This window comes from Argentina anserina, chromosome 6, assembly GCF_933775445.1.
Source record: "Argentina anserina chromosome 6, drPotAnse1.1, whole genome shotgun sequence".
Classification (NCBI taxonomy): Eukaryota; Viridiplantae; Streptophyta; class Magnoliopsida; order Rosales; family Rosaceae; genus Argentina; species Argentina anserina.
Window position 1 is genome coordinate 2143709 of NC_065877.1, and position 22426 is coordinate 2166134.

At 35.9% G+C, this 22426-nt stretch overlaps 4 protein-coding genes and 2 non-coding genes across 6 annotated transcripts; 5 read left to right on the forward strand and 1 right to left on the reverse strand.

Moving 5' to 3' along the window:
* Positions 1-1041: 1041 nt before the first annotated feature.
* Positions 1042-2831, forward strand: LOC126800669 (uncharacterized). Its single transcript, XM_050528067.1, has 6 exons — positions 1042-1110; positions 1339-1450; positions 1541-1660; positions 1844-2008; positions 2425-2490; positions 2587-2831. Exons 1-6 carry the CDS (start codon positions 1042-1044, stop codon positions 2829-2831), a joined length of 777 nt encoding a protein of 258 aa, XP_050384024.1.
* A 908-nt stretch (positions 2832-3739) lies between these two features.
* LOC126800682 (protein DMP10-like) lies at positions 3740-4399 on the forward strand. The gene has a single exon (XM_050528084.1). It carries the CDS (start codon positions 3740-3742, stop codon positions 4397-4399), a length of 660 nt encoding a protein of 219 aa, XP_050384041.1.
* Positions 4400-5892: 1493 nt separating this feature from the next.
* LOC126800683 (protein DMP10-like) lies at positions 5893-6510 on the forward strand. The gene has a single exon (XM_050528085.1). It carries the CDS (start codon positions 5893-5895, stop codon positions 6508-6510), a length of 618 nt encoding a protein of 205 aa, XP_050384042.1.
* A 10863-nt stretch (positions 6511-17373) lies between these two features.
* LOC126798338 (uncharacterized) lies at positions 17374-19000 on the forward strand. Its single transcript, XM_050525276.1, has one exon. It carries the CDS (start codon positions 17436-17438, stop codon positions 18462-18464), a length of 1029 nt encoding a protein of 342 aa, XP_050381233.1. The 5' UTR covers positions 17374-17435; the 3' UTR covers positions 18465-19000.
* Positions 19001-21336: 2336 nt separating this feature from the next.
* On the reverse strand, positions 21337-21418 carry TRNAS-UGA (transfer RNA serine (anticodon UGA)). Its single transcript has one exon. It is a non-coding gene; the product is annotated as a tRNA-Ser (tRNA).
* Positions 21419-21540: 122 nt separating this feature from the next.
* On the forward strand, positions 21541-21613 carry TRNAA-CGC (transfer RNA alanine (anticodon CGC)). Its single transcript has one exon. It is a non-coding gene; the product is annotated as a tRNA-Ala (tRNA).
* Positions 21614-22426: the final 813 nt, after the last annotated feature.

Genomic DNA, 22426 nt, shown 5'->3' on the forward strand with positions numbered 1-22426 from the left:
GGGATTGTTGGCCGCTTCCGCACAACATATGCTTCAACTTTTGCTGAAGAATGTACATTGGACACATAGGCGTAGCTACGTTGATGCGAGAAGGGTCAATTGACCCCTCTAAATTTTTTTACTTGGCTGTGATTGGTGGGTCAAAACCAAATGTAGTCTACTTTGGTATCAAAACTGACCCCTCTGCCATCAAAACATCAAGTTTCTTTTTATTAATTAAAGTATGGGACTGAACCTTGTCCATTTCGGACAGGGAGCCAATGCCAGACTACTTTATACTTCCTTCCTATATTAAATACTAATAACTAATATTTCTCTTATGTTCTCAAGTGGGTAGAATTCCTTGTCCTAAAACAATTAAATATATTTTTCTAACTAAATTATGATTCAATGGTGTTCGTCTTTTCCACTATATATATGCTTACATTTTTTTTATATCTTCTAATTCTCATATTCTTCTCTACTAGAAAGTAGCAACACGTCCAAACTTACTTGAAAAATTCAGTCATGGAGGCTTTATTCGAGAAATACAAAAAGAGAAAAGCAGCACAGTAGTTAACACCATCTAAAGCTCCTAAAATTAGACATACATCCAATGATGAAACTTCAAAACATCCTCATGAATAAGTAAACTAAACAAATCAGTCAGCACCTTCTCAAGCTCCTCTGACAAGTAATGTATCCGAAGATGGTGGTACATCAAAATCAATCAATGAGTTTAACATAGAAGACCTTCATGGAGACCCAGGACTTCGAACTCCAATTTCATATTATCATTTTGATGTTCAAGATCGCGTGCGGCGACATTATTTGTTGCAAGATCCATGTCAATTGGAAAATTATAAGTTTCCTCAAATAAAATTTAGCAGTACTAACCAAAAATTTAACGCTAAATGGTTCGAGAAATATCGAAATTGGTTGGAGTATAGTAAAGAAAAGGATGCTCTATATTGTTTGCAATGTTATCTTTTCAAACCAAATATTGGAGATCAAGCATGTGGTGATGTATTTGTTGGTACGGGGTTTAAAAATTGTAAGAAAATGGACAAGCTTCAAGACCATGTGGGAGGGACTAATAGTGCTCACAACAATGCAAGAAGAATATGTCAAGTTTTATTAGATCCACGACAACATGTTGATACTGTCTTGGGAAACCAGACACAACAAGATCGGATTAACTATCGCACTCATTTGAATGCATTAACTCATTGTGCTCATTTTCTTCTACAACAAGGGCTGCCATTTCGCGGTCACAATGAATCTGATAATTCAAAGAACAAAGGGAATTTTAAGAAACTTTTGAAGTGACTTTCTGATAAAATTGATGATATAAAAAAGGTTGTCTTGAAAAATGCTCCAAGAAATCATCAATTAACATCACCAGATATTCAACATGATATTGTCAAGGGTGCTGCAGCTGAAACTCTCATTATCATAAGTAGAGACATAGGTAATGCATTATTCGCTATTCTCGTTGATGAGTCTCGTGATGTATCAGGAAAAGAGCAAATGGCTATTATATTGTAATATGTGAGCAAAGGACAAGTAATTGAGCGTTTTGTTGGTGTGAAGCATGTCACTGATACTACTTCAGCATCACTTAAGGTAGCCATTGATCAATTCTTCTCAGAGAACAACTTAAGCATATCAAGCCTTCGTGGTTAAGGTTACAATAGAGCTAGTAATATGAGAGGAGAATTTAATGGTCTAAAATCACTTATTTTGAAGGAGAACCATTCATAATTTTATGTTCATTGTTTTGCTCACCAACTGCAGCTAGTTATAATGGTCGTTGCAAAAATCATATCTTAATCTCTGATCTCCATATTTGTTGGTACTCTAGTGAATGTTGCTGGAAGCTCATGCAAATGCCGTGATTCTCTTCGAGAAAAGCAAGTGGCTAAGATTATTGAAGAACTTAATAGTGGCGTTATTTCAAATGGGAGGGGTTTGAATCAAGATACCACCCTAAAACGACCTGGTGATACAAGATGGAGATCTCATTATGGTACTTTGTTAAATATTATCAACTTATTTCTATCTTTAGTTGAATTGCTTGAAGAAATAAAAGAAGATGGATCGTTTAGTGATTAAAGGCAAGATGCAAGCAGGTTGTTAGACTTACTGGAATCATTTGACTTTGTATTTAGTCTACATTTGATGAAGGTTTTGTTGGGAATTACTAGTTATTTATCACATGCATTGCAAATAAGAGATCAAGATATTGTGAATTCAGGGACTAATTGCAAAACATGAGAGACAATGTATGAGATACTCTTTTAGGTCAGGTTGTTTCATTTTGCGAAATGTATGAGATTGATATTCCTAACATGGATGATATTCCTACTATTCCAAGAAAATCACGGTGTAGAGCTCTAAAGGTCACTAATATGCATAGATATAAGGTTGAATTGTTCATTGCAGTCATAGATATGCAACTTCAAGAGCTGAATGATCATTTTACAAAGACTACTACGGAGCTACTTCTTTGTATGTCATGTCTCAGTCAAACTAATTCATTCTTAGCTTTCAACAAAGAAAAACTAATTCGTCTTGCTAAATTTTATCCTCAAGATTTTTCTACAGTATCACTCTTGGCTCTTGAAAATGAATTGGACACTTATATTTCAAATATGCGGAGTAGTGATTTGTTTACAAAACTAAAAGGAATTAATGAACTTGGAGAAAAGATGGTTCAGACACAAAGAGATCAAGTTTATTCTTTAGTCTACTTGCTCATAACATTGTCCTTGATTCTTCCAGTTGCAACTGCCACTGTAGAAAGAGCATTCTCTGCTATGAAGATCATAAAAAGTGATTTGCGAAACTGAATGGGGGACTTGCTGATGAATGACAACATGATTACATATATCGAGAAAGATATATTTGATGGTGTTGATAATGAAACCATCATGAAAAGATTTCAAAATATAAGCAATCGTCGTGGACAATTATAATTATTTTAGAGAAATTTGTTATTTGTAAGTATTGTAATGATATTATCTTTAGTATTGTAACACATTATTTTTCATTTATATAATATTTGATTGTTTGTTATTTATCGTTCAAATTTTGACCCTCCTAGCTATGAATCCTAGCTACGCCACTGATTCGACACCCTTACATCAATGTCGAACAATCTGTAACAGGCCAGGAATCTAACCATGGGACAGACCAAAAATATTTATCTAACATTATCTCAGTATATGAAGAAGCGTCGCGCCAATTAGTCGAAGTAAAAGGAGAGCCTTTTGAGATCAATTTGCACCAAGTCACATAATCCTACCATATTTTTGGAGAAAAATGATTGTTGGCCTCAAAGCAGTTGAAAGTTAAATTATATTTTAAAAAATAAAGAAAACATATTGAAATGTTATTCATACATCCAAATTTAATCTAGTTAGTGATTGAAGAGATAATAAATTAGGACTAATAAAATGTGATGGATATAATTGTCATTTTATCCAAAATTGACATGGCGTAATTTTATTAAACAGATGATGTGTCTATGTAACGAGACTAGACACATATTGCCCTATTTTAGAAGTCACTCCATGAAACCCGTGTTGGCAATCTGCCACCACTTTTTCATGAGCTCCTAATCAACGCCAAATCGCTACATAAATCACAGATGGCATATATGTAGTTTCTATTGCAGTATACACCCAACTAGTACGTAGTTGGAAACTAAGCAAGCCCTACTTTTTCTTGCTGCTAGCTAGCAAGCTTCTTCTTTACCATGAAGACCATAGCCACTGCATCCAATCTTGCTAACCTCCTGCCTACCGGTACCGTCCTCGCATTCGAGACCCTCATTCCTAGTTTGTCAGGTGACGGCGAATGCCATACTGCCAATAAGGGTTTTTCGATATCCGTAATAATAATTTGTGCCCTCATCTGCTTCTTCTCCACATTTACTGATAGCTTCGTTGACAGTACCGATGGGAAGCTCTATTATGGCATTATCACTCGCAAAGGCATGCACATCTTGAATCCTGGAGAAAAAGAGATCACTGATGACGAAAAAAAGCGCTTAGAGAAGTATAGAATAAAACCTAAAGATTATCTTCACGCTTTTGTTTCACTATCTCTGTTCATGATCTTTGCTCTTACGGACCTCAACGTGAAAAACTGTTTCTTCCCGGACGCACCAGAAGATCTCAATCAAATCACGATCCATCATTTACCACTAGCAGCTGGGGTATTTGCATCCTTTATATTCACAGTTTTCCCAACTACTCGAAGAGGGATAGGATATACACAGCCCCGGCCAGATAAGATCGATAAAAATAGTTGGAACCAGAACTTAGCCACCAGGGCCACTGACTTGGAGATGGGGTTTGTGCCCGTAGGAGCCGAGGCTGAGGCCAAGGCCTCCATCACAACGGCTAATTCATAGTGCTTTCTGTTATTAGAAGTTTGTTTACATGCATATACTATGTTTCATAGTTTGTATATATCATAATACAATTCCTTTTCTTTTCACTATTATATCATGTTATGATAATCTTCTTTCCTTCTTCGATATCTTCTAAATCATTATTATTTATTGATCGAACCAGCAACGTACGTTGGAGCCTAGAAAACCTGTTACGATTACCAACAGGCACCGTTGTTCTTGCTGCCAAGCCATCAGATCGGTACACCTTTCCTCTCCTACAACGCCAGATGACACATCTTACCTAACGAGTACCTACCTTATCACGCTTGTCCTGTTAGGTTGCTTTCTACTTTGTTTCCTCTAGCTCTTACTTCACCGGGGGACAGCGTGGAATACAAATTACAAATTAACAGCAGGGTGTACTACGGCATTGTTTACTTTCACAGCTGTCGCAGTCTTCAACTTCAAACTCTGCGAGTTTCAGGAAATAGGGATTGGGAGGGAGCTAGATATCGAAGCTGAAGATACATGCATCCAGAATCCATGGAAATTCTTCATGCATGCATACGTTTGTGTCGGTGTTTTTGTTCTTGATCCTCATCTGTATTAGCTTTGAAGTGCATAGCTGCTATATGTTCCGGCTGGAAATCCTGGAATGAGAGACAACATGTAGTAGCGGTCATATTGCTACTGTCAACATATATATTAACACGACCGGAGTTTAGAACATAACTAGATATAGTGACATACTTAAACCAACATCGATACTACGACAGGAAGCAGCTGCCATTGTGATGTAATTAAGCATCTAAGATCTAACATAAATAGTTTCTAAATCCTCATGAGCTTTGTCCATAGCTACATGCACGAATATTCCAAAATCTATTAACATTGCAGTACGTCTATCTCTCAGAATAGGCTTCAAAAAGTTTCAACCTTTGTTGAAGAATGTACATTGGACACTATACACCAATGTCGAACAATCTGTAACGAGCCAGGAATCTAACCATGGACTTCCAAAAACATCTATCTAAAAGCACACTACAAAATATATCAACAAAAGGCACACATCAATATAATTAACAAGCCACATTTGGGAGGGGTTTTGTGGGTTTTAGGAAAATGTCACATGGTCAAAGGCCACAAATGAGCCACATATGATATGTGCTTTTTGTTGATATATTTTTTGTAGTGGCATATCAATATGTGAGGCAGCGTCGTGCTCATTAGTCCAAGTAAAAGGAGAGCCTTTTGATATCAATCTGCACCAAGTCGCATAATCCAACCATATTTCGGATGTCACCACGTACTACGCAGTACAAGAAATCCGTGCTGCTAGGCAATTTGCCACCAGTTTTTTCATGAGCTCCTAATGAATGCTAAAATACCTATATAAATTTGCAGATCGCATTTGTAGTTTCCATTCCAGCATGCACCCAACGAATGCATGCGTAGTTAGATATTAAGCAAGCACTAATTTCTCTAGCTAGCTAGCGAGATTCTTCTTCACCATGAAGATCATAGGCAGTGCAGCCAATCTTGCTAACCTCCTGCCTACCGGTACGGTCCTCGCATTCGAGGCCCTTATTCCTAGTTTCTCCAACAACGGTGAATGCCATCCGGCCAATAAGGTTCTTTCGATATCCATGATTATAATCTGCGTCCTCATCTGCTTGATCTCCTCCTTTACTGATAGTTTCATATATAATGGGAAGTTCTATTATGGCATTATCACTCGCGCAGGCATGCACATCTTAAATCCTAGAGAAAACGTGATAGCACCCTCAACGCAAGATTATAGGATAAAGCCTATAGACTTTTTTCACGCTTTTGTGTCACTAACTCTGTTCATGATTCTTGCTCTTACCAACCTCAACGTGGAAAACTGTTTCTTCCCCGACGCATCAGAAGATCTCAATCAAATCATTATCAATTTACCTCTAGGAGCTGGGGTACTCGCATCCTTTTTATTCACGATTTTCCCAACTACTCGAAGAGGGATAGGATATAGTTGGGAACCAGAACTCAAACGCCACGGCACTTCGGAGACGGGCGTCCTGGCCGTAGGAGCTGAGGCGGAGGCCAAGGCCTCCACACAACAACTATTTCATAATGCATTCTGCTATTAGAATTTATATGTGTGTGTGTATATGTATTTTCATATTTTGCATCATAATACAATTCCTTTTCTTTTCACTATTGGATTACTGTATGTTTCAATTTTTCGTCCCTTTTTTTTTATTCGATATGTTTTGAATGATTTTTATATTATTTATTGATCGAACAAAGTTTTGATTTTGTTTTCTTCTTAGCAAACATACCTCTATATTAATATATCAAATATGGAAATTATATATATTGTAGTGATGCATTTCTCAGATACGCGATAGAAAGAATCGATTATTGTAAAATTCTGAGCAACATATAATGAAGGTAAAACTACGGTGTGTTGATGTACGTGCCTCGTGCATCAACATTTTTTCAACCACTTAGAGGACTCAATCCCCTTTTTGAGGATACAATAAGGCAAAAATGTCCATTTGCATCATAAATTTAGTCATTATTGTTAATTTGCATCCGTATTTGAGTCAATTTACTTCATAAACTTGGTAAAAATTGCCGATTTGCACCTCATCTATTAAATTTAATGTTTTTCATATAATTTTAAGTCACATGTCATGCATTTGAGAGGTAGTATTGTCATTATAAATTTATTCATATTTATAATGAAATAAATTTATAAAATTACTTAAGAGGAACACTTGATACTATGTTTTTTTTGTTTTTTTTTCTAAACATGTTATGGATTTATATATTTTATTATTTTACATGATATGGTATGTTAAAAGATATTTTAAAAATATAAATAAATACATATAAAATTAAAAATAAATGTGTACATATAAAAATATATATATACACAACACACTATATTTGAATGGGTGGGTATCTTGAATATATAATTCGAAATAGGGTTAAGTATGCAGAAAAAAGATGTAAATAAATAATTTATTTAAAAAATAATCCTCCTTTTAAAGAATTTTTTTATTTGTTTTAAAGAAAAATATAAATTAAAAATGACAACATTACTCCTCATATGCATGACATGTGACGCAAAATTGGATAGAAACAGTTAAATTTAACGGATGAGTATGCAAATCGGAAATTTTTACCAAATTTAGGAGATAAATTGACTCACATACAAGATCGAGGTGCAAATTGACAATTTCAACCAAATTTATGTGTATTTTGGCAATTTTGCCTACAATTAACAATGACTTGAGGACTACTGTTGTAACTAAAGTTCTTTTTAAGTCTCATGTTATCACATCACTCTAAGGATTAATATTACATATTATATCATGATTTTAGGATAATTGTATGCATGCAATGCATTAATACATTGTAGAAATGAAAGTTTGTAAATTGTTAAGATGCATTAATCGCTCAATAGATAGATCTCTTTACAACGATAGCTCGGTAAATTTTTTGTATTACAATTTACAGATTTTTCCTATCACATACATGCATACATTGTCTTTTTTAGTACAAGATCAAAAGAGGGGTTTTGGCATGTTGCAACTTGCAACCCAAAACTAATGCAAGCACGGCCTCCCCTCCAGGCCACCACCGTACGATCACGGAACTCATACTGTCATACACAGTCTGATAGCTTGGCATAACTTTTGCACGCTAGTGATTTGTGGTCAAAAATGGGCTCGGAAGATTACAGTCTGATAGCTTGGCATAACTCATGTTGTCATCAACGGGTCGGCTCTTAGTATATTTAGATAAGTGACGGGCCGGATCGGATTGGGTTATTTTCACAAATATGAAGATCCAAATCCGCCCACTTAAAGCCGACCTTGTTGGTTTTTGCGAGACGGGTATTGCGGGTTTGTACTAAAAAAACATAATACTCTTATTTAAGGGTTTGAAACAATAAAAGAATTCTTAGAAAACATTCTAAAAAAAGTCATAAATAAATTCTAGTTTCAAAATATTGTTAATCAACATTAGTAGATGTGATCGATATATATATTTAGGGACCTTCTAAAAATTTCATCAGTTTTGGACATGGTTGACCGTCTGTACCTACGTTTAACAAAAAAAAAAGGTGTTTTTGGTTTACCGGAAATTCTGACGATTAAACGAGGTCTGAATTTGATGAAATTTTTACATGGTCACTAGATATATATACTGATCACATCAGATGGTATCGATCGATCACGAGAAGTTTCATTCATATAGTCGATTTATAATGCGATAGTTTTATTATAAACCTAGTATAAAAAGTTATGATATATTAGTGGACACTTCAGCGATTGAAAACTACTGTTTGAAATATGGTCGATCGACACCAGCATATGTGATCGGTATATATATTTAGGGATCTTGTAAAAATTTCGTCCATTTTGTACATAGTTTGACTGTCTGTACCTACGGTCAACAAAAAAAGGCGTTTTGACATATTAAAACCCTCATTGACTGGGGCTTTGCCAAATGAGTTTCCTCGGTGAGACGCACACGATTGGTGACAAAAAATAGGTGATTTCAAATATGCAAACGACTTTCGGTGCTCGCATCTTGGTAATGGGTTTTCTCTTAGGACATATTAGTAGTGTTTTTGGTTTACCAGAAATTCCGACGGTTAAACGAGGTCCGAATTAGATAAAAATTTTACATGGTAACTAAATATATATACCGATCACATCAGTTAATGTTGATCGATCCCGATAAGTTTCATTCATATAGTCGTTTTATAAATGCGATAGTTGCATTCTAAATCTAATATAAAGATTATAATACATTAGTGGACACTTTGGAAATCGACAAATGGTTGATCGACACCAGCAGATGTGATTGGTATATATATTTAAGGATCCCGTAAAAATTTCGTCAGTTTTGGACATGGTTTGACCGTTCGTACCTACGGTCAACAAAAAAATGTGTTTTGATATATTAAAACCTCATTGATCAGGACTTTATCAAATGAGTTTTCTCAGTGCGAATGCGCACTATCGGTGACAAAAATTAGATGTGCAAACGGTTTTGGGTGTTCACATCTTGATAATGAGTTTTCTCTTAGGGCATATTAGTGGTATTTTTGGTTTATTAGAAATTCTGACGGTTAAATGAGGTCCGAATTGGATAAAATTTTTACAGGGTTACTAAATATATCTACTAATCATATTGGCTAGTGTCGATCGATCCCAATAAGTTTCCTTGACATAGTCGCTTCATAATGCAATTATTTTATTTTAAACCTAATATAAGGTATGATATATTAGTGGAAACTTCGGCGATCGACAACTCCAGTTTGAAATATAGTCGATCGATACCAGCAGATGTGATCGGTATATATATTTAGGGATCCCATAAAAATTTCGTCCGTTTTGAACATGGTTTGACCGTTTGTACCTACGGTCAACTAAAAAAGAAACATTTTGACATATTAAAACCTCATTGACCGGGGCTTTGCTAAATGGGTTTTCTCGGTGCGACCGCGTAGATCAGTGATAAAAATTAGGTGATTTTAGATATACAAACGCCTTTTGGCGTTCACATCTTGGTAATGGATTCTCCCTTAGGACATATTAGTAGTGTTTTCGGTTTTACCGGAAATTCTGACGGTTAGACGAGGTCTGAATTGGATGAAATTTTTATAGGGTCACTAATATATATATCGATCATATCGGCTAGTTTTGATCGATCCCGAGAAGTTTTATTTATATAATCACTTCATAATGCGATTGTTTTATTATAAACCTAATATAATATGTGTGTATAATATTTAATTACTTGGCGGTTTTTTACGGGCCGGGTTTCACAACTCTAAATTAAGCTTAGTCCTCTATTCACGGAAGCGGGATTTGACAGACTTTCTCGCGGAGGACCGGGTAAAAGCCCATTTGACTTACGGGACTCCATGGACTGATCGGATCCGCGGGCTAAAAGATGAGGCATACTGAAGATTGAATGACTAGAATAGCTTATTGGCTTTCTAATTACTTAATTGGTACGACGTGAAGAGAACACAACACTTACCGGAGCCCGGAGGGCTATTGAGTTTGCTAGGTTTCAAATGGGGTGAGGAGGTCGTGATTCTGAAAGAAAGGCTGATCAGCAAGCTAGCCATGTATTGATCGAAGTTTGCTTCTTTCTTGATGAGTTGACGTACGTCTATAAACTTTGGATGGGGCTTCCTCAAGTTTCTCGATCGATGATGGCATTTATATACTAAGACACGAAGCAGCTGCATGCCATTGTGATGTGAATAAGCATCTAATTAAGATCTAACACAGCAAACTTTTGGACCAAAAAGTATAGGTCTCCGACGCAAACTGCAGGAATCGATGATTATTCGATCTCGATCAATCTCGTGCCATTCAAATTAGCATCCAGGAACTAGATTCGTATATATATGGTTTTATGATTTGTGTACCCACCAAGCTCACTTAATGTTTCCCGATCCCTTTTTCACCTTTTGTGATCTCAAAAGCAACTTTCACATTCCCTAGCAAAATGTTACCCTAGCTAGCTCAGAACAATGGACTTATATAATATGCTCTTGGGTTAACATGCATGGTATACAAAAACATAGACGAGTCTCACACACAGACACACTGAGACATACTTTTACTGCAATATGCCGAAGTTCTTTGCATTATAGGCATCCAGAATGAAAACGGGTATGAGGTTCCCCTTGGAGAGCTAGATTCACATACATGGTTCCTGATTTGGGTGCTTTCACACTGTTGGATATTTTGTTGCTCGTCACCTCATTGGATATTTATTTTGGGGGACCTTATACCATTTTTCTGGACTTTCATGTTTCAGGGCACCAGTATTGTCACGTTCCTTCAAAACGAGAATGACTTTCCCCATTGCCTGTAGTGCCTACACCTTTATGCCAAACCAAAACCATTATCACCAACTGTGGGTGCTTATACAACATGTATACATAGCTACATGAATAACGGTTTTTCGTGTAATATATATATATATAGCACTTTTTATTAAGGGATCTTTTTTTTTTGTTTTAAAATGATAGCTCATTCACTAATTTTTCGAGTACATTTTCACATTTTCACCTTTCAACTTTTAGGGTCTAATATATAGATCATCTCTGTAAAAATTCAGACAAAATGATAATCACTAAGGTATCAAACTTGGTGAAAGCAATGTACGCACCAAATATGTTAAACCTCCACCATTCATGTTTATAAGTTTAAATCTCAGTTTTAAATGCTTTAAACACCTCCATTTTGCTGAAATTTAAAAAATATGATCTATATATTAGAATCTAAATGTTGAATGGTGGAGATGTTGAAATGTGATCAAGAAGTTGGTCAAATGAACTATCCTTTTAAAATACTAAAAAAAATGGATCTCTTAGGAGGAGAGTCATGTGTGTGTCTATATTATATAATTTATATATATACAGTTCCTATCCAGATTGAAGCTTCATTATGAAATTACAGAGTTAAGTTCCAATTTTGGCACACTTTTCGGTCAAACACCATAAGCGATTCAATATTTAGGTATGTTATTCAAGATATTTTTTTACAAAATTTCATCGAATTTGACAATGGTTTGAGCTTTCAAAATTGAGATTTACATGAACGGGTTCACGTTGAACAATTTTAATTTGTTCATTGATTTAATCTAATTTCAATACCTTAACGATGACCGAATTAGATAAATTTTTGTAGAGATGATCTTGAATAGCATACCTCAATATTGAATCGCTTATGGTGAAAACAATTGACCAAAAAGTGTGCCAAAATTAGAACTTCACTCTGTAATTTCATAGTGAAGCTTTACTCTGGATAATGACTATATATATATATATATATATATATGTGTGTGTATACGTGGGTTGTCTAGCATTCATTTGTACGTACCAAACGTGGATAATGAACGTAGGAGTTGTATAGATAAGTCAGTATGGTCTGCACAATTATAGTGATGAAAGAAAATTATTATCAACAAAATCAAACCAAGATTCTACATGTATTATTCATGCTCCCCGGAATATTCTTATGCAGAGTAATTCAAATCACAATTATATTAGGTCCCCCCGATCACCATGCACGTTTTTTTTTGGGTCCCTTTGGTCACCATTCACCGATTTACGTGGACATCGATCATATCAAAGAAACAGTAGATTATTATAGATGGAGGAACAAGCTAGTAAGAAGTAGCTTAATTTCACGTATTGACAAAAAATAAAAGTTGCTTAATTAGGACTGTTTCTAGCGTAATTCTCGTTTAGATTATTTCGATCTATTATTTTCCGTTCTGACAAAACGGAAAATATATTAAAAATGGAAGAAGATACGCGAGGGCCAAACTCCCCAGTTGGCAGTGCTACTGATGCCAGATAACATAAGCATATCCATGTCCGGAGATTCTTCAGTCCACCCCGTGGACCTTCAACCAACCGTCTACTAACGGAATGTTCACTGCACGCATTATTAATTTGATCCAAAATAAAAAACTGTAAAAATAGATTACCGTAGCAATTCCGCTCACCTGCGGGCTGAAATTAAGGGATGAGCTCAGCACAACCGTTAGATTTTGATCTAGTTGATCTAATGTATATGAAAATAAATCGATTAAAACTGTACTTTTATTCCTCACCCAATCCTTTATCTTCTTCGTCTTGGAGGCCTGGCCTCATCTCATCTCAAACCATTACATGAATGCTCTGATACTGATTGAAGTTATAGAATCACAAAAGGGTTCAGTGTATTATTACCAGTTGCCCAGAAGATGCTTTGATAAGCTAAACCATACCACTTTCTGGACGATGCTCCACCAGGTAAAAAGTTGATGACTGCGGAAATCCAGTTGCCCAGCAATACAAACAGAAGTAGATTGAATATTTATCATGATCTAAGAGAGAGGTAAAATTCATTGAGTCGAACTTTAATTGGCACTCCATCACGGCTCATCAGATTTTGATAAACAAAAACGATCATCTTGATTGTGATCTTATGAACATCACCCATATGATTGAGAGATATCCAAATCACTTCTGAAATATATGATGTTCATGCAGTTCAAGCAATGGGTTTAAGAGAAGAAGTTTTGAAGATCGATGAGGTTCTAATGATGAGTTTCAAAGCAGAGCCATGACAAGAGATTCAAAAGAACTGAGATAAGGATGGAGATGAGGGAGAAAAAGTGTGGACTCGACACATAAGAGATTGGGTTTTGCTCCCTAGTTTTCTTCTTTTTAATTGGTTTGATGTTCTATCCATTTGATCAAGGCAAGTAAGATCTAACGGTTTCGCTGAGTCCGTCCCTTAATTTCAGTCCCGCAGGTGAGCAGGACTGTTACCATAGTGCTCCATCCTGCAAACCCAGCCAAACTCTCTTTTGTAATTTTATTAGAAACAAGTCAATTTTCAACCATAGTCATAATTTTAGTAATCACACTTACGGTTAATTTTTCTAAATATCTTTTCTTCAATTTAATTTCTTGTATAATTTACATATAATCTAATATGTAATGTATACTACATTAGTAGGCATTTTGTGATTCCAATAATTAAATTTGACAAATATCCTATGTTTTTTTTAAAATAAAGTTCATGAAATTTTGTTGATATTTGACTTCAATCCACTTTGTCAAATTGAAGTTTGATTAATAACCACTAAATTATTTATGTCGTGTTCATCAACAAAATTAATAATATATTAAAACAATATATATTTAGTGGCTGAATACATATAAAGTACCAAAAACAAATTTTATCAACTTGTTTTATGATCTCAATCAATTGCAATAGTTTATTGAAAAAAATATATCAACTTTTTGATGGTAAGAAAAAAAGTTAGCGCATTTATTTTATCAGTGTAGTTAGTTTATAAACAGACACATTTATATATAACCTAATATGAATATTATGCAATATTAGTAGGTACATTGTGATTCATGTGGGTAAAATTTATAAAATAGAGCTCTTACCGTTGGATGTGATTAGGTTACTAAGATATTGATACGATACAAAATTCACCAAAAATTATAATTATTTTGGTCTCGATCTACGCGGTCAACTCTAATTTAAACACTATTTCCCTAAGGACAGTTATGTCGCGCATTTAAAATTATTTTAAAGTTTTTACATGGGTAAATAGAGCTAACTATCGATATCCTAATTGCGTGGTAATGTTCAGATAATATTTAGAGCGTCGAAACTATTTAAAAAAAATCATAGGTGCCTAAAATAATTCTGCAAATTTTTTTGGATAATTATGTTCATGTAAATAGCTCTGCTTAAGAGGACATGAGGTACAATGAGCTAACCGTGTGGATTAAGAACCAAACATTACTTAAAATTAGTGAATTTTCTATCACGGCCATAGTACACTATAGCGATGATATCCTACGGTCGATTTTTTCAAAATTTATTTTTCTCAGTATAGTTAGTTTATAAACGGATGCATTTACATATAACATAATATGAATGTTATGCAATATTAGTAGGCATGTTGTGATTCACGTTAGTAAAATTTATAAAATAGGACTCTGATCGTTGGATGTGATCAAGTTATTGAGATATTGATACGGTACAAATTCACCAAATTTCATAATCGTTTGGGTCTCAATCTACGCGACAACCCTAATTTAAACACTATCCCCTAAAGGCAGCCGTGTCGCATGATTAAAATTGTTTTAATATTTTTACATGCGTAGATAGAGCTAACTATCTTGATTGCGTGGTAATTTTTGAAGAATTTTTAGATTTTCAGAACTATTTTTTATGATTTTTAGAAAATATTAAATTATTGTAATTAATTAAAAGTCAAATATATGGACACGTGACGCAATTTTGGCCATTTGTTTGTCCATATTATTTTATTTTGATTATTTTAAATAATTTTAAAACTTATAAAAATATTTTAAAATGTAATAATTGCTCGAAAAATTCCACAAAAAATTCATACGCATCGCCGGTACCGGCCTCTATCAATTGGCGTAATTGAAATTATTCTGATTCATTCCAAGATTACAAGTATTTAAATTCAATACTTAATTGCATTGTGTGATTCATTTCAAGATTACAAGTATTTACAAAATAAAATATTTGTAAACTCAAAATGACGGACCACCGAAAAACCATATGTTGCCGTTCGTCGCCCTCCTCCATCCATAACCTGCACTCCAAAATTGAAAGCCATCTTTCTCTACTAAACCCAGCAAAAAATCCAACTTTTAAACTTTACCCTATCAAATAAAACCCATTACCATTTTACCACTCTCCTCAGTCCTCACCATCATCTTCGTCCTCATCACCGCCACTCACTCCCCCCTCCTACGTTGTGACTCACCAAATCTCAAAATCAAATATAATAATCTATTCCCAAATCACTCATCAAACTCAAGGAGGCAAACCCAACAACCTATTCGATTTCACCAAAATCTCACATTTTGTGTGTTTTTATAGAGAATAAGAGAGGGAGTTAGATGTTGAAGAATTTGGAAATTAAAGAGGTTGTTGGGTTCTTAGAGAAAGATAAGAAATAAAGGGTGATAATTGAAGAGTAGATGTTGAGAAGACCTAATAACTTTGTCAAATAAATTTACGTTTTTTGGTCCCTCAAAGTCTCAAACCCCTCAAACGGAAGACAATCGCTGTTAGTCAAAGAAAAAAATGGACACAAAGTTTGTGGTTGTAGTGATGCCAAGTCAGCAAAATTCAAGAAAGTGAAGATTCACCCTGTGAAAGGAAGAATTTTCCCACCAAAATAATCTGATCTTTGTCTTCCTTCATTTCAAAGTTGAAAGCCCTAATTGACACCAAACTCAGAAAATTCCAAATGCTAAAATGAAAAATCGAGAGAAGAAAACAATCGAACACACAAAATCGTGAGGATTGTGTAACAGAACAAAAGTATATCACGACTAGTGAAGGCGAGTCCCGTTCTCCTGGTCACTTTCCCTGTTCACCAAATTTTTAACTACTATTGGATTAAAAGAATAATGAGTTCACTTTGATTGATATTCACTATTATATTTTTCTTTCGTTATTTAATATTGCCAAAGAACGTCTTCTTCGTCCTTCCCTTCTCTTTCTGAAGTTGTATTTGAATTGTCGAAGCCAGCTCTCATCCCACCACCACCTTGCACCGGCATAATTCAGCACTTCTTTGTTACTAGCTAACTATTCGGTAATCTTGCGAGTGCTTAAAAGTTAAAATCATTCTAGGAGCAGACTTTGAAACTCAATTAACAAAGAACTTCAAATGAGGCGAATACAAACTTGATACACATCAATAAAAGAATCAATGGCTGCTATAACACAAAGCTCCAATTAATTGATCATTCCATCAAAACCTGATACAGTATTCTAAACCCAACAACAGAGACCCTTGAAAGAACCCATCGATCCAGGCTCTCTCTGTATCTGTGGGAGCCGACTCCATCTCTATGGAGATTACAATTTCACATACATTGACTTTGATTTAAAGTCTCTAGAATGAACCCGCTATTTCTAAGTTTTTATTCTGTCACCGTCACTGATAATTCAGCTGCAGTGCGTAAGTAGCAATAACAGAATTTTTAAGTCTGATAAGAGAGATTAAGACACGTGCTATGAGAAGAGGAGTTGAGATAATCATCATAAATAAATAAATAAATATAAAGTAGTCAGTTTTAATTAAAATAAACACATTTTTCCTAGTAATCCAAAGAAGGTTGATCCAATAGTAATTGTCCAAATTTGGTGAAAGTGACGAGGTGAACGGGAGTCAGTAAAAGGCAGCGGCAGATGTTTTAAGAGCGCGAAGTTTCAGGCCATCTTACATGGGACCCGGCACCCTTTCCTTCTATCACTCCAGCTCATATTTTTCACCACTTTTTTTATGCAATGCTGGCACTCTCCTCCACCATAACCCCAACTCTCTGTCTCTCTTTCTCTCATTTTCTATCCCTATCTTTCATCTGTAGGCCAGAGACTGCTCCCTTCTCTTATTAATACCTCCTCCTCCAGTTCTTCCTCTTCATTTTGTCATCCCCGTGAAGACGTACCCGACATTTTTCATGACCCTTTTGGTTATACTAATCGTTCCTCTACTGTCTTTTCTCTTCCTCACTTCTGCTGCTTATTGCAAGCTTCTCAATCACCCAACCATGATGAGTTTCTGTAGAAAGATCACCCCTCACTCTCTTCTCGGCCCCACCGCCACCACCACCGCTGCTCCTCTCACTGCGAACGAAAACCTCCACCACTACATTCCCTCCCTGACGGGAGGCTTGCTAGGGTTAGTCACTGCAACCACCAATGATGTCGGTCAGCATCTTGTTTTGGAATCTTCCTCCGTAGAGAAACAGAGCTCCATGCCACCGCTCCCGTCGTTTTTACCGCCTCCCGCAACCAAGGTGGTTTCTGTAGGAGGCGGCGACATCGGCGGGTTTGGCTTCCTAGATGAAGTCGGTGGTGGCAAGGACGGGTTCGTGTCATGCACGGAAAGTCTAGGGTTTGAGAGCTCGGATGAGATCATGCGAGTGGACGATCAGGTTGAGCTAGATGACGAGGAGGTTGAGCTCAGCTTAATGAGGCTATTTGAGATCAAGAGGTCCCAATGGGGGAGGATGAGAGATAAAAGGTCAGTAGATAAGGACAACAATAAGTTTCCACCGCCGATCTCTTCTTTGAATAAGAACGGACACCCGAACTTCTATCTCCGGTCTGTGAGGAAAGACGGGAGGCTGGAGATCACAGAGGTGAGGATTCATAGGCCAGAGATTCTACGCGCTCATCGTGAAGATGGACGCTTGAGGTTGCATTTCATCGGCCATGAAGAAGACACCATCGAAGAAGAGCAAGAAGAAGAATTTGAAGATGAAGGAGTTGATGTTGAAGATATCAATAATGTGGAGGAAGGTAAAGAGAATGTAGAAACTGAGAGTTGTGTGCATGATGGGGATCACTGGATGATGGGGGTGGCCGGAGGAGAAGGGTTTAGGCGGTGTCAGGATGTGGCAGGAAGTAGCCACCATGTGCACCACCACCACCACCACCACCATAACAACCACCATATGTGGAGCCAGCAACATTGTGTGATGTGAATATGTGATGAGATTGTTGATGAGGGTGAGGTTAGCAGTTTTTGCTAGAATATCAAGATTGATGTGTGTTCTAGTCAACTGGCCGCGTTTAGATTGAGATAACTGTAAGTAGTTTTAATTAGCTAGAGAGTACGTACGTTTAGTAAGGCTTGATCGGCCAATAAACATATTATTGATCTCCTCTATTAGATCGATTAGAGAGATAGAGGCAACGGGCAACCTATCATTTAGGTGCATTGTTTGTGAGGGTAGCTTCTGCGCATGCCTCCTTTGTACGAAGCATTTTCGATTAGAGCTTTTAATTAGAAGTAGTGATTCTCCTCATCAATCTGTTATCTGTAGTACGTTTCGTGGATCGATCACAAGAGAGTAGAATTGTACGTGTTGTGAAGTGAAAGTAGGGTCGATAATGTATCCCAACAATAGGCTAGGACAGTGCATGTGGAATCTCTGCAATATCAGGGAGAAGGTGGAGGGCGAAGCTGGCCCAGAATAAAAGAAGCGATGCAGGACCTGCAAACCAACTCATGCAACAGTACTATGCCCACTGGGATCGATGATCGGTCGCGTTTGCATAGCCAAAACAATGAGGTTCCTGTAATGAAATGTAAAACGAGAGCTAGCTAATTGCCAGTTTGTCTTTCCAATGATTACTAGAATTTTTTTATTGTTACTCAATTTGATGGGATAAGTTAATTTACGAAGATATTTAGGCTGTACATCCAATCTATACCCGTATGGCCATACCTCATCTCTACCAGTTGCTCTAAAAATGGGGATGAGAATCCCCAATCCTTGGTGATCATCATGGAAATTGATGGGATACATATCCGATCAGTCTACAAATACGGTTGTGCAAATTCTACTAGCTTTTGCCACCACATACGACGTATAATTTAATCTATATACAACAACTTTCATGATAAACAATGAGTGTACGCATTTAACTTGTTGAAATATACGGCCATCCACACTGAAATATGCATCATAAACTCAATACATAGTAGCTAGCTACAAGTTCTTTTGTTGTAAAATACCTGTATATGAACTTGGTCTTGTGAATCAAGAGAGGAGTTAATGAGAAAATATCCATATTTATGTGGGGGTTGAATGTTTGGCTGAACTTATTGAGGTTGCAAACTCATCATGAGCTTCATGAGATTCTTGTCTGCAATTTAGATACGAATATATTCGCATATAATGCGAGCCTGCTGGAAAAAGTCAAATATTTATTGGGGTGACAAGTAGATGATCCAATAGATCTTTGTGTCTGATATATGATGATTGATGAGATAAGCTTGAGGTAACATTGTTATCACCAGTCAACTCAAAAGGGAAATATTTTTTTTTTGACATGAACTCAAAAAGGAATTGAGAGGGACGATTAAGAAGGTGACGGAAATAATAAATCGAGACGAAACTAAAGAGAAATCTAGGGGTGAGGTTGTGAGGTTTTCTGGGTTTTGGGTGGATGTTGTTGACTGCACCTGCATACTACTATCAAAAGGTGGCTCATATCGATCGAAGACTTCGATTTTAAGTTATTGCCAGCAAGAATTGCTATGGAAGTTTACGCACATTTATGCGAGATTAAAAATATCCCGATATTTTTATATATCTATAATTTTTTTTAAATTATCGATATATTTTAAGAGTGATATCTTATTTTATTTCATTTATGTGATATTTTTTTGACAATATAAAGTATTTCTGATATTAATGATATATATGATATATCTTATTTTTAAAAAATATCTAAAATATTTTACTTAATTTTTTTATAATTTAATAATAAATAAATAAATTTAAAACGATAATTTTTTCAATATCTATAATATATCTGATATTTCTTAAATATATATAAATATGTCGATACTGATATTTTAAACTTTACGTATATATCATCGAATTACCAATGATATCATTTTAAAGTGGGCAAAGCTTAAAGACTCTTAAGGAAAGGACCCATTGATATATATAGCAAGTTCAATACTCAACTTGGACGTACTTGTTGTTTGTGATAACTTCTTAACCAAACGGTTCCCTGATTAATTGAACTCATGGATTGATCAATCAGGAAAAAGTGTCCAAGCAATTGACATATAAGTTTCATTCTAGCGCAAACTTCGCTTTCATGCTATCTTATAAATTCTAGAATACCTAGCACATCAATACATGCATATGTTAACCAAATCACAGGCCTATACATCCTTGGGAGTGAAAATGCTGAAGTATGGCTAGCCAGCTAGATCGTTCTTTGGGTACGGTATTTTATTTTCTTAATTTTTAACATGTAATACGTATTTATCGGGAAAAGACAACCTACCAATTTAATAACATTATAAACCGCTTGTGGCCCGCATGTACCCAACTAATATCTGGGTTTAACATGATTACCATGTGAGAGTGGTCAGATCTCCGCTAAAAATGCTCAGGACTTTTGTATCTAAGAGTATGTGTCGGGGATTAATTCCATCTCGATCTTATGCTGGTAAATTTCCAAAGGTAGTGAAAATTTTGACCTGTACTAAACCTAATTTCACCCAAAAGATTTGGATCAAGCTAGAGAGAAAACAAAAAGGAGATTGGTCGATCAAAGGCTTCCATTCTTAACAAATCCTAGATTGCCGGCAGCTTAACGAGTAACAAGAAATGGATTTTGAATATATTATGAGCTTTGACCTTATAATAAGTGCATGGGTAGCTAAATATATTATGGTGAACTGAGATCAATCAGTTGATTCCATCAATAGAGTTGGGCTGTTTTTGAGAAAGTAGGGGTCAAACTGTGTATGATTCGTTGATTTTGTTCAATGTGTCTTATCATGATTGTCATCATTAGCTAGAAGTATAAAGGAAGAGAAAAAAAATACGTCGACAGCAGGGTTCGAACCTGCGCGGGCGAAGCCCAACAGATTTCAAGTCTGTCTCCTTAACCACTCGGACATAACGACAGACACCAATGACATAGGAAAACAAACTAAAATAATCCAATCAGGACGCAAAGAAGGCCTAAAATTGAATCTTCTACACTTGAGAGTTTAATTAAACAAATTGAGACCCGTTCAGCAAGCTTGGGGACGTAGCTCATATGGTAGAGCGCTCGCTTCGCATGCGAGAGGCACGGGGTTCGATTCCCCGCGTCTCCATCAAATTATGTGTAGTTTTGGCTAAATTCTCTTTCTTTTTAGAAAGTCTAATAACATTGATCTGGGTAAAATTGAAACCAGGTCGATACCAAACATAAAGGCACAAACCGTGTGAGTCTCAGCACCAAAGGTTTAGCCGTGTTGGCAAAGCCACCCCAGACCCCTCACCACAATCTTACTTTAGTAATCATCCAAACCATTGGCCCATTATGTCAAACTGTTTGATCCTCTTCAATACTTATTCCAACTCGCAAAAGGTTGGCAATGAGCCAATCTTGACCTCTTGGAATCCATTCATGCCTATCCACATTCCTCCTCAAACCTTCACAGAAATTGACCATTTCTTGCTCCGTGGGCAACTCTCCCTCATCACATTTTTAGTTTCCAAGTTACCATTATTCTCTTCACACCATCTTTTCTCCATTATCAACACACTTTTCTCTTAGATGTTATTAGTTAAGCTCAGTACGTTTGTTCATTAAGACTTCTTCGTATCCTATGCATTTTACATTATAGTTATCTGAATTATTTTATTTTCAAATCATCGGCAACAATCATAAAAAATGTTATAGTGCAATTAGTATATAAACTTGGTTACTTTTTTGTTGTTGATAATGTTAGTATCCTCAAAGGCTTTTTATGTCAAAATGCTTATTCCATTTGTCCACCAAAAGTAAATTCATATTTTAAACTCTAATTAACATCGACGAGATTCGAACCTGATTACGAGAGATTCTCATATCAAGGCTCTTAACAATTCGTCCGCGTTTAGTGGTTCTGGAGTTACCCAATTAACTTGATGACACGAAACTC